The following is a 13724-nucleotide window of genomic DNA, read 5'->3' on the forward strand; positions in this document are numbered from 1 at the left end:
AGTTGAATGTTTTTCTCTGTCCTGCTGGTCCCTAAAGCTGCTTATGCAAAGTCACTCAGATACTCATATTAAATATAACTGTTTGGCCAATAGCTCAGGTTTATTACTGAGTAGCTCTCTCTTATAAATTAACCTAGTTTTACTAATCTGTGTATCACCATGTTGCTATGGCTTACTGGTAATGTTCTGGCATCTTACCCCTTACACAGATACATGGTGTCTCCCTGACTTTGCCTTCTTTCTTTCTTTCTTTCTTTCTTTCTTTCTTTCTTTCTTTCTTTCTTTCTCCATCTCTGTTTGGATTTCCTACCTAGCTACATTCTGCCTGTCTATTGGCCAAATCAGCTTCTTTAATTAACCAATGGTAATAAAACATATTCATAGTTAACAGAAGGATATCTGCCATCACATTTGTTTAAGTCAAACTCAGTTAAGCAGGTATTTGTGTATAAAAGCACAGGAAGACTTCCTTTCCCAAGACTGGCTAAGAAATTCCTCTGTACATATATAAAGTAAAATGGAATAGGATGAAAGAAAAGTAGCCACCACTGTCTTATCAATGAAAGCCAGGAGCCTCAAGTAGAGAACGTGTTCTTATCTACGTGCACATTAATATCAACTGCTGGTATAAAACTCACGACAGGAAAAGAAACACAGCTAGGGGATGGTGGGTGGACAGAATAGAAAGAAACAAGTGTTTCATGATGGGAAATGGATCTTCAGTGTCTAATAACAGTACAGCTCCTTTAAAGAAACTGAAAGAAGAAATAAAAATTTGGTCCCTCCACACAAAGTGTGGCCTTATTTTTTAACTTTTGTGGTCACCCTGGGTTTGCTGAGCAAAAAGATATTTTAATACATTCACAAGAAATGCCTTTCTATACAAAATAAATTAAACTACAGTGAAAATGGGATGGTACTTTAAGAATATTAAAGTGTGTTCTGAAAATCACACACAGTGATTTCAAAATCCCACACACACTGAACTGAACATCAGGACTAGATGATGTCTTCTGCAACCATGGTGTCAAATATCTGGTAACATATTCGCTGCTCCGTTCCAACTGTGACATTGTAGGACTTGATGAGGCATTCCAGCCAAGGGTATGCATCTACAGACCAAGAGGAAGTGTCATTCAGCCATTATACCAAGCATATAACCAGTAATGCTAATTAGTTTCTTCCCAACCTCAGATGAAAGTGATTTAAAAGTTTACAAAATACTTGCCACCAGAAGCAGTCAATCATCTCACCCATGTTTTACTCTTCTTATGCTGACTACTTATGGGCCTCCCCTGGCTTTTCCTTGATTGACTAGAAAGAGGTAGCACCTGAACTTAATATCACATTCGATTGAGTCTTCATGTGAGATGCCCAGATGGGATCAGCTTTGGGCCCCGCCACAATGGCAGCAATGATGCCATTATAATGTTTGATGGGGAGCAAGGAAGGCTCACTTCTAACGTCATCAGAAGGCTCTGGTAGGTCTACCAGGTATCTGGTATGGCACTCGAGCTCACCAAGGTAATGTGAGGAGCTCCTATGCATGGTTGGTATAACTTACAAAGTAAAATATATATACATAAATAAATTTGCCTGTATATGTCAAAAGTTACCATGCCCAGAGACTTATTTCTAGAAATGTAAGCATGGTAAGTGCAATAGCTAACACAAATTGAAATTGAAAACAAATAAATGTATCTGAGTAAAACTTTGCTTTGGGTAAGCAAAATTTCCCATCTCTTGGAAATTGATGTTACAATGCACAGACTGACTGTGGAGGAAGAAACCCTAATGAGGATCAAAGTCTAACAGTCACATCAGCAACAGAAAAGCAGACAGAGGGAAGATTTGTCAACGAGAACAATTACTAGATGAATCAAACATCTTAACACAGTTTAGGTCTACAGGTTCCAACAGAGAAGAATTACTGACCACAGAAGGACCTGGTGGCAGCAGCTACAATGGGCACAAGTTTTACCTGTGCAGGAGCCAGCCGACAAGCTGGTGTCTATGCAGAATCAAAGTTCACAGACTTTGCAAAATAAAAATGGAAAATTCTGAAGATCACTAATACCACAGAGGAAACTCACTGAGTCAAATAAGACAAATGCAGTTTATTTGAAGAAATGTTTGTTTGCAAACTGCATTCATTTGCTGGAACGTGCAAACTCAGAATCAAATATGCTGTTACCAAAAGTGCTATGTTTCAAATGCACTAGAAAATATTTTAAAACTCCCTTATTTATATTTATTTTGCTTCTGCAGCTGTTCCATCACTACATGGATGAAGTTATTGCTCACACTTAGTACAGTTTGCCTCCTTCCACCCATAGTCTATGGATTAGATCCACACTAGGTGCTTTCTCAAGAAAGAGAAAGAAGCACCTTTGAAATACTGCCTACCAATTTTTATTCCTGGAGGACAAATCACATTCATGATTTTTTCCAGATTCCTCTGAAGGTCGTCATCAGTGAGGACTTCTGATGCTGGGATCTGGAAAAATTTCTCCTAAAAATAATGGTAAACAAAGGAGATGTTCATCATCTGCAAAGCTTTAATGCACAGAATTTCAGTAACTAATTTGCTAAAATGAGTATATATATATATGATGCACATTGATGCATGGTAAGATCACGTACCAAGGCTGATGACACTGTGTACTCAGGAAAATAAATCCAATGTTGAGTATGAAAGGATATAACATTAACAAAAAATTATTTAATTTTTCCCCTTCTACATTATGTTTTAGAGACTTTTCTTGCCTTGCTAAATGTTTTATTTGAACACATACACAGCATAAATCAGCTGCTCAGTAAACATCCGATTAATAAGTGACTGCATGAACTGTGCAGCCTGGAGGAAAAAAAATCACTTAGATTGTTTTCTATTTTATGTTAAGCTAAAACAAACAAACAAATAAATAAACCCACAACAAATAGCCAAAAACAAAACCAAACAAACAAAAAACTGTCTTACCCTAACAAAAGATTGGTCTTCCTCTTAGCTTTTAGTATATCATGACGTGTGAGAGCCGGTAAACGGGTAAACTGACTGTCTACTGGAGTTATGGGTCACTCTAGAAAACCTAACAATGCCATCTGAAGTTGAGATATTTGGGCTACGTAGCATTAGCCAGACCTCAGGAAGAGAGCAAACAACCACATGGGCAGTCAGTCATGGCAACATACTCGACCAAGTCACATTAGGGCCTAGGTCAGTGGTTCTCAATCTGTGGGTTGAAACCCTTGGGGATGGTGGTGAATAACCCTTTCACAGGGGTCGTCTATCAGACATACTGCATATCAGGTATTTATATTACAATTTATAACAGCAGCAAAATTATAGTTATGAAGTAGAAACAAAATTTTATGGTTGAGGTCACCAAAAACATCAGTATTAAGCAGGCCAAAAATCACTGGCCTCTTCCCTTGCTTCCAGTGCCCCATGTATACTGTTACACTCGGTGCAGGAAAACAAACAGTCTCAGATTTAGAGACGGGGTGTGTGTGTGTGTGTGTGTGTGTGTGTGTGTGTGTGTGTGTGTGTGTGTGTGTGTGTGTGTGTGTGTGAGTTTGGGAATATCAAAGCTAAGGGAGGCCTCAAGGACTTCTCAACTTCCAACTACTAGTGTCAGGACTGACACCATTCTTCAGTCTCCTCTGCATCTTATGCAATAATCCACTATCTGTTCATCAAGTAACTGCACTTCCTTCAAGTACAGTGAGGGGACAACAATGTGGCTCTATGTCTGCTCTTTCACCCAGCAGGGAAATTTCTGAATGACAGGGAGAATGGCTCCTCAGATTTTGATTCTTCAACTTGATATTTTTAAAAGTTTTATTCCTAATTGAAAAAATCAAAAGCTATACACCACACAGTTTTTGACTTATGTGGCTACATTTCATTCATATATTCCAAGTTATTTTAGATCCTTTTAAGAGCAAAATACAGAGAAAGTGAGTTTTAGGGTTCAAAAGGTCTCAATAAATTACAGTGAAGTAAAACTCAAGTAGGGTGAACATTAAAAATTGAAATATAAATTTTGGTTGAATATTTGTAGCATGTCTGACACTCACAGAATCCTTGAGGTAAGCATCTAATACTCCTGTTCCATCATCAAAAGTGAAAGTCATAACAAACACATACTGCAGAGGAACAATGCCTAGAACTAGAGAGAGGAAAGAGCACATTAGTCCAGGCTGCTAGATTTTCCGTAAGGTAGACTCCAAAGTGCTTTATTCTAGTGCAAGGTGCAGATGATGTTTACTGAGAGTAGTTACAACAGCAAGAATGCTTTCTTCTCTAGGGTCAATTTGTTAAACCCACTCAACAGAACCCCTTAGGAACATATACTTTGTAGAACCATAATAAGCGAATAATTAAATGCAACTCATTACATGTTAATTATATGCAAAATGAAATTAAAACCACAGAATGTTCTAGAAAGCAGCACGCAGTTCAATATTATTAAAAGCTTATCCCCCTTTGCATATTGAGTAAAGTATCAATTCTTTTTTCTTTTTCTTTTTCTTTTCAGAGATGTCATCTGGTGGAAAGAACATACAAACCGGAATCTTGGGTTCCATAATTGCTAGAATGAAGCAGAATGAATAAATTGGAGATACTAAACATGAGAATTTGCAGTTAAGGCAAGGACCTTTTTTTTCAGGAGGTGAAGTCACTAAACAGATTTATGGAATGTTTTATTATCTTGCATTCTTATAGACCGTATTCTGATAGGAAGATTAAGAAGACAGAGTGTAAATTGGACAGAGAAACAAATTTGAGCATGTAATAGCAATAAGACAGGAACCAAGTTTCTGGCCTCAGAAGGTCTCAACAATTACACTGAAACAGCCCTAAGGAGGATGATATTCAAAATATGGAGGAGGCGAAGCGGCACTGGCCAGCTTCACAGGCGAAGCTCATGCACAGTAACACTGGACCTCACTGGGCCAGTGTATGAGACAGTTGTATTACAAAACAAAAAAATATAACAAGAAACACACACACACATACACAAGTTTTAAAACAGAATTTCAGTCTAGGGGAAGGAATCTGAGTGTACAGTTTCATAAAAATAATAATTCTCACTATATTTTGAGTTGCCCAAACTAAAGCTACAGCTCTCAATGGCAGTGAAGGGCAAACTCGGAGAAAAAGAACACTAGCAAAATGGACATTTATTAAGGAGACAAAGGAGGAGTCAGAAGAATGGAAAAGTAACAAAGGAGGGGAGAGTGCCAAGTTGAAAATATACTCAATAGAGGCATAAAAGACAATGTGAGACCTACAAAGAGCACTGTCCTTACAGAAGAGTAAATGGACATGAACCTGTAATAAAGAATTCTAGTAGACAGAACATGATCTGTATTAGTAGGCAGATCTGACTTCACTATTAAGGACTGTCTAAAAGTTGTGCTTTAATAATGTACACACTCCTGAATGCTAAAAGCAAAGCCTGGGTGACCAGTCATGTGTGGAATAAACAGACTCCTGTGTGTTGCCTAGATTCATAGGATGGTAACAGCCACCTCAATACCTTGTCCAACACTAAGTCTGAGTCAGAAAGATTTCCTCAGGATCTGTATTTGTGACCAATGACTAAACAAGTGGTCAAATACTAAAATATGGTTATGTTTACAATGCTTTAAATGATTGCAAGTATTTTAAATATTTAGCCCTTATTTTTCACTACAATTGTTGCAAATAGGTTTCACTTAAGGAAAGTTAATCTAGTTTTGCCATAAGTATTCACAAATATTGAAATATAAGTCAGTGAGATGACAGCATTAAAATTTTAGGACACAAACATCCAGCTCACCTGCTGCCACAGAGGAAGGAATCCACAGTCTTTTATTAGGAATGGTACTTAAGTTTTGTATGGGTTTCAAGTTTGAGCACTGTTTACATCTGAAATGAGTAAGAAAAAAACTGGGAAGCATTTAAATATAATCAAATTCATTCATTCACTAACATTAGCAGTGACAGAGCAGGCAGGCAGGCATATAACTTGGGTCTTCTGATTGAGACTTAGCTACTCTGTACTAGGAAAGTGAGAAGAAAAGAATGAGAGATGATCATGTCAGAAGCAAAGCCTAGTTTATGGACTTATTCAAAGGAGAACAACAGAGCACGGTGGGTGGGTTTTGATATTTCAACAAAGTGGTATGCAAACCTTGCAGGACATTTACAGACATTTACACCGGGTGCTTCTGAGGAATTAGCTACAAACATTCACTTTTATTTTAAGGCTTAAGTTTTTCACCTGTTGTACATGAATCAAAACCAAGGGCAAAGCCCATTGGTCACTCTAAGGGTCACAACCGGGTGGCTATGATAATGGCAGGAAGTAATTTTCTAGTAAAAATCAAAATTTAAGCTCACTGTAACAACTAACAAACACTATATATACTTTTAGAAGGAAGGGGGGGTGGGTGAGAAATGGGGTAACACGATCTATCAAGGCTGCAGTACAAGGATTCGCAAGGCAGAGCGTTTTCAGGGTGACTGTTTCATCAAAACTATAGGGGGCTTTACTTCACTCTCCTTCCAAGCTTGAACCCGCAGGCTCCCTACTCCTCTCTGCCTTTTTTCAGTTGCAGCAACTCTGCAAAGTGCTGCATGCAGTTCTGCAACTCACTCAATGTGCAACTCTGAAATGTCCCTTTAGCTAGTATCTAAACTCTTGTGGGAGAAGCAAGTTTAGTTTGTGACTAAGAAACAAAATGTTACAAGCCTATGTGTCCCACATGGAGTGTTTAGATCCCTAGAAATGTATAAGAAAAACTGAACATGGGTACTCTAGAACTGACAACAGGGTTGGTTGTGCCAATACATCTAACTTCATGAATATAGCATTCAGCATGTTATTGCTGACCCTGACAATCAGTCACTACCAGGGAACTCTAGTTTTTTATTGCTCCCTAGCATGCAGTGTTTCACCACCACACTCAAAAAGATTGAGTCACAAACTGCAAAGGACAGTTTGCTGAACCTGTACCAATCTGTACCACCGTGGCACAATCATTTAGCTTGGGGACTGTCTCTAAGTAAGAACTGGAATAATAGTATCAACTGGACATACAGTGGCTGAAAGATAGGCAATAGAGATGTAGTTGTAATTCCCAGATGCCCAAGATGAACACACACCCATAGTGACACACCTTTCCTCGGATGAGGAATGGTGCTGCAATGTCTAGGAGCTCCAGGTCCTCGGGGCCTGACTTCACAGGGATCACACTGTGAAAGATGCTTGACAGTTTAGAGATTTCACAGAGCCGTCCTCCTGTTAAAACAATAAAGAAACTCAGTAGTACATAGAGAATCAGAGCAAGATGCAGGGTGCAAGTAACATGTGTGACACAGCAAGTGTCACAGAAAAGGGAGTTGCAAATTAGGAAAAAAATTAAACTCTAAATGACAAAGAAAAAAATATCAACTGTCACAGAAGAATTAGATGGATAAAGCACAGGAAATAAATAGCACAATTCCAATCTAGTAGAGTTGACAAAGTATCAAGGCTTTTCAAGGCTCCTTTCTGCTTAGGTTGAGGATTTTCATCCCAGTATTATATGACCCAGCAGCGACATCCAGAGGCCAAGACGACAGCTTCACATGCGCAATTGGCCAATTTATTAGTGCCACTCAGGTGATAAGATTACAGACAGGAGTCCAACAAGTAGATAAATTAGAATTTAATGCATACTATGACAACTCTGGTAGATGTGTGTGCTCACATATATTTGAATTTGATATACTGTTTGAGAAATGTAAATTAACAATACTTTTACTTCATAGGTATCAGGTGAGCATAAGATATAGTCAATAGGGCTGGAGAGATGGTTCAGTGGTTAAGAGTACTGATTGCTCTTCAGGAGGACCCAAGTTCAATTCCCAGCACCTACATGGCAGCTCACAACTATCTGTGACTCCAGTTCTAGGGAATCCAACACCCATGGCAAAACACCAATGCACATAAAAAAGACACAGTTAACAGTAATAGTGGAAAATGTACAAAAGAATAGTTTAAAAACTCAGTAACAAGCATCTTACCTTCAATCAGAATTAGACATTCATTTGAGAGAGGGAGGACGCCATCACTTTTCACAAAATGGACAGCGACCTGTCGCCCTCCTTGACCTTCAGTGGTCCAGACTTCTGACTCATACAATGATGTATCCTGCAGCTTGCTATCTGGGGCTTTAGTTGCAGCATCTTGCAAAATTTTATCCACATTTTCCTCATATGGAACTTCTTGCCTAAAATGATCAATGACAAGTTATCAGCAAACAATGTCGGTATATTCTCCAAAATTCCAATTTAATAAATTACTTAAAAATAAAACTATTTTAAGAACTGAAGAGATGACTCAGAGGTTAAGAGCATTTGCTACTCCTGTGAAGAACCAAGATTCATTTGCCAGCACCCACACAGTGACTTGCAAACATTTGTAACTAATTTCTGAACTTTGAGGGCAAGAGATAAACATGTGGTACACACACGCACGCACGCACGCACCGCACACACGCACGCATGCCAGCCAAATAAAATAATCTAAAACAAACTTTAAATACTATTTTATATGTAAATTAAACTAGCTAAGCTTGCTTAAGTTAAGGATTTAAGATTTAACTAATTTCATTTCAGATTTAACAGATTTCATTCAAGAGGTGTTTACCACTGAAATGGTTAAGTAAATCCATACCATAATCACAGAGAAGTTGTATTTGTGTGAGTACACACATGCCAGAGGTCAGAGCACAATCTCCTACCATGTTGGTAACAGGGACTTTACACAGGTCATCAGGCTTGGCAGTAGGCATCTTCACGTGCTGACCCAACTCTTTGGCCCATGCTCACTGTAGAGCCCAAGGTGACTTACAGTTACTCCCAGTCCCACTCTGTTGTCATGTACAAGTGGCCATGTCTTTAGCCCCAGTTAATCTCACTGTCACATGGCACCTACTTTAAAGTGTTATTTAGCTCCATTTGTCTTTAATGATTGGTAATTCCTATCAGTCTCATAAACTACCATGCATTAAAAATGGCATGGTTTGGAATTAAAAGTCTGAAGTACTTATTCACATTCTGTCACCAGTGGGGCATGTACCTTTAGGTTATCTCTTACACTTTCTAAGATGCTTTATTGTCTAGAAGAACATCATAGCATAACCTTATTCTTAAAAAGCCGTATAATCCTATGGAACTAAAAGAAATATAATTTGGTAATGTTTCACAAATTACTTAAAATCTTCATATATAGTTTAATCACAACTGAGAGTTTATGATCACATGGGTAGCAAAGAGACACCTCAATTTTTACTAAACAGAGTTAATGACTGACTTTCTCCTGAAACACCATAGTCTCAAATTTTGCAAGACAAAAAAAGTACCCACATTACTCTAAAGAGATATTAACAGATAATATGCAAACACATTTACATATGACAGGGAAAGCTTGATGTACACCATGGCAGTCCAGAAAAAAACGGCCCCCAAATAGAGTGGCACTATTAGGAGGTGTGGCCTTTTTGGAGGAAATGTCACTGTGGGGGTGGGCTTTGAGGTCTCTTCTGCTCATGTGTCCCTCACTGTGACTTTCAGTTGACTTTCTGCTGCCACTCTCAGATCCAACACTTCTGCCTGCATGCCACCATCCTTCCGGTCATAATGACAATGACAAAACCTCTGAAACTGTAAGTGAGCCACCCCAACTAAATGTTTTCCTTCTTCACAGCAATAAAAACCCTAAGACATACACTATTCCAATGTGCATGTTTGTGCACTGCCTGTATTTTCCAAGATGCCATTCTGTATTTTGAGGGACTATGAGACACTTCATTGAAAAACAAGACTTAAAACTATCAACACATGTTGAAATGAATATGTATTGATAAGAATAAAAAATGCCCTATATGCCTATGTGTTTATATATTCACATAGAAATTGGTGTTTGAAATAAAGGCATTGCACTTACTAAGTTATTGAGTGTGACAGGAAATTTTAATGCAATTGTTTGGTGTATCAAAACTACCAAACATCTGAAAACATATATTTTTATTTATTATTTCCAAGAATGTCTTAAAAGGATTTTCTTTGTAGGAATTTAGGACTTTCCCTTTAAATCATTAGCATTCTTTTAAAATACTCTAAATTAAATAATTTACTCATTTCTTAGGACTTAAAAACCACACACACACATATGGACATGCGTATATACACACAATATGACATGAAAACTTTTTTTTAATTGGAAAATACTTACAATGAATGACATTTAGGACAAAGTAGTTTAACAGACTGGAAAAGTCGTTTGGGCTCATATGACCTCAGTTTTGCTAGGATTCGATATTGTTGAGGGGCTTTTTCCTTCAAAATGGCACACAGTGGTGTCTTCTCTAAATAATGGTGATCTGTAAGTGCTTTAGAGAAAATTTACATTAAATAGGAGCAAATAAAAGTATGGGTGTCTTCAGCATGAATTTCCTGGAATCAAATATATATACCATAAAATCAAGTTAACTTCAGCTATAGTCACAGTGATTCAAGATGCTCACTTGGCCCATGGACACAGAGCCAGGCACACAGCAGGTACCCAGGTGCTGAGTAACCTGGACAAGGGTTATTTTACTGTAACACACAAAAAAAGAAAAGACCCAGACTGATATTGGGGTTCAAGCTGAAGTTCAGAAAAGCAAAGCAGCCAGCCACTAGCTCTCACCTCTGGTTAAGGCTAAAAGGGCTGATCCATGAGCCCTTCACCAAGCCTCAAACTGCTACCTCTCCTCAGTGTGGCTGGAGAATGAATGCCTCCTACTGAATCTGTCTTGTCTCTCCTGAGTCCTGGGATTAAACGTGTGGGCTCTGTAACTCTTTTAGACTGAGTCAATCTTGTGTAGCCCCGGGTGGCCTTGAACTCAGAGAGATCCGTCTGCCTTTGTCATTTGAGTCCTGGGATTAAAGTTGTGTGCCATCACTGCCTGACCTCTATAGCTTGTGGCTGACTTTGCTTTCTGAATCTCAGGCAAGCTTTATTAAATCATAAACAATATATCACTAAATTGTACTTACATAGTAGGTGTGTAAGTATTTCTGTATAGAACTAATAGAAATTCCCAGGAAATTTCTAATTTATGGAAAACAGCAAGGTTTATTTCCCCAATAAAATGAACAGTACCTGTGTAACATGTAAAATCCTCAATGTCAATGTCTTAGGCAAAACCTTTCAGGCAACAGCTTATGTTCTAGCTGGAATTTGACCAAAAGACATTAACAAAACACATTCACTAAATATTGTTTGTCTCATGGCCTTTTGACCTAGATATTTCAAATTCAAGACTTTATCAGATTTGAAATACTCTCCTTTATCAAAGAGCCAGGGTGTGAGATAAAAACAGTTATTAGGCAGAACTCGATTATCACAGTGATGCAGTGTTTGCAAAAGAAGGGATTCATTTTGCAGGTAGAAAGGGGAGACGGTGGAGGAGGAATATAGAAGGGAATGTGGGGATGTGGAGGAGGAGAAGCAATCAGAAGAGAAGGCCTGGAAACAGCACAAATGGCTGGGAAACAGAAATATAGAAGGTCTGGGATGGCTGGAATGTGCTTTGTCTAAATAACTTAATATAGCAGGTGTTACTCAGGATTTAAGATATTCTAGTGTGTACTTCCCTATTTTAGAAAACAAATGATTAACACAGACCTAACACTACTATGGGATTACCAGACACTTATCCGCTCTCCAGCTGTCTTTGACTTTCTGCTCTACTCCTAAACAATTTATCTTCATGTGTTCAGGCTTCAAAATCAAACGACCCTTCGTCTACTTACATGTTTACCCTATGACACTGACTGGAGAAGTGCAGCTACTTCTTTTGCTGAACATCCATTTAGGCCTCACTGGCTTTTCTCACTCTGAGATTCTAATCATGCTTGTTTGTCACAGAGACTACATGTATGACACTGTACTGAGTCTCAGTACATCCAAGGAATGGGTCCATGAGAACAGACCTCCTCCTCCAGGGGAGGAACTAGTGTAGTCAATTAGAAGATGTTTAGCTCAACTCTACTCTGAACTAATTCCCCACCCTTGTAACTAGCAGAGGGTAAATGTGTTATTTTTTATCAAACATTTAGAATCTAGTAATTTAAAACCCACTGATTACCAATTAAACTAATAATTACCACTGTGTTGGCAAAATGATGCTATTTTAATTTTTTTTCTTTTTTACATTTGTTAGTCATTCTGGCCCATAGAGTTTTCTATGCAACCCCAGTTTCCTATTTCCTCATTAACAAGCTGAGTTCATACACCCTGGCTTCACTCCATGGATTCGAACCCATCACTAACATTTTGATGAGCACATTGTCCCAGACTGGCTATTTACTATTAACTGAGAATGTCTTTATTTTCTAGCAACTCATGTTATTCTTTATTTATCTCTAATTCCCTTGTTCCGCTTCGGGAATCTGTTTTATCTCCAGAGGTACCTGGAATATTTTTTGTTTTTCAAGACACACATTCTCTGTGTAGCAGCCCTGTATCCTGGAACTCACTATGTAGACCAGGCTGGTCTTGAACTCACAGAGATCCATGGAATATTTTCTTAAGTATATTTTCTGTGCACTGCATATGCCTACTGCTCCTGGATGTCACTGCCTCTGCACAGTGCACCTGCAACAATTTCTGCATAACATCTAAAGCCTGAATGCAAGGGACCCTCACTTCCAGCTCCCATTCCATACTTACACCTCCTTTCTCCAACAGGACAAACTCCTACTGTACAGCAGTACACATTTAACACACAAGTATTTTCTTCTGGATAAAAGCTTTTTATCAACTTAGTTGAAACAGCAGAGATGTATCTGATAAAATGTACTAACACTGTATTCAGGCACAGGGTAAAGAATTTCTTACATGTACAGTGTCAAACACATTACAGAATTTTATTGAAATTAATGTAATACAGAATTTATTTCATTAAGCTAATAACATACTGAATACTACAAACTTACTAAATCTTAATTATTTATAACTTCATATATGTATATGTATGAAATGTATATATTCAAATCAGAAATATGCACATGTATGCATTCTATCTTATACCACTGTAGGAAATAAAAGCTAAATAAAAGCATTGAGCGTTCCCATAAGGATGTACCATCATTGGTAGGTTCAAAGGGATTGGCTGGCAAATGCAAAGCAAGTATCTGTGAGTTGTCTACTCTACCAGAAGTGAGCTTACAAAGCAGGTATATGTGCATTGGTTACTGTACAAGAAGTGGGCTTACTTGTAGCACAGAGTTGCTGACATCTTTCTACCTCGTACAGTGAGACCAAATCTGATTTGGAGCCTACAGGAAGAGAAAGGGAAACCACAAAATATGTAGCTCTATAAAATGTCTGTTAGAAACTTAATGTAAAACTAAAACTATATAACAATACCAGATAAACTAAAGAAAGTCTAAATAAATGTTGCAATATCTTTTCCCCCTAATTTATTTGCAGATTCAACGTAATTCTTAAAAAAAGTAACAAAGAATTGATAGTCAATGTCTCTCCTTTCTTCAAGGGAAATTTAGACAATGGAAGATAGTGAGAGAGAAGAACATTAGTGTATTTATACTACATGAGTTCAAGACAGTAATCAAGAAACTACAGCATTGATATCAACACTGACAAACCAACAGATCAAAGAGAGCTTAGACAGAGCTT

General features: G+C 38.0%; 1 protein-coding gene across 14 annotated transcripts in view; it reads right to left on the reverse strand.

Annotated features, from left to right (window-relative positions):
* Positions 1-256: 256 nt before the first annotated feature.
* LOC100765285 (protection of telomeres protein 1) overlaps positions 257-13724 on the reverse strand; it is a 48461-nt gene continuing 34993 nt past the window's right edge. For 13 of the 14 annotated variants that reach the window (XM_027416764.2, XM_027416768.2, XM_027416766.2 and 10 more), the window contains 8 exons: positions 13301-13363; positions 10272-10428; positions 8060-8265; positions 7157-7292; positions 5829-5917; positions 4081-4172; positions 2407-2512; positions 257-1112 (listed from right to left, as the gene is read on the reverse strand). In XM_027416764.2, coding sequence (XP_027272565.1) covers positions 1000-1112; positions 2407-2512; positions 4081-4172; positions 5829-5917; positions 7157-7292; positions 8060-8265; positions 10272-10428; positions 13301-13363 — 962 coding nt within the window. In that variant the 3' untranslated portion in view covers positions 257-999. The remainder of the gene's footprint in view (positions 1113-2406; positions 2513-4080; positions 4173-5828; positions 5918-7156; positions 7293-8059; positions 8266-10271; positions 10429-13300; positions 13364-13724) is intronic. The other variant, XM_027416767.2, reaches the window with a different exon arrangement.

The sequence above is a fragment of the Cricetulus griseus genome, chromosome 5 (genome assembly GCF_003668045.3).
Source record: "Cricetulus griseus strain 17A/GY chromosome 5, alternate assembly CriGri-PICRH-1.0, whole genome shotgun sequence".
In the NCBI taxonomy this organism is placed as follows: Eukaryota; Metazoa; Chordata; class Mammalia; order Rodentia; family Cricetidae; genus Cricetulus; species Cricetulus griseus.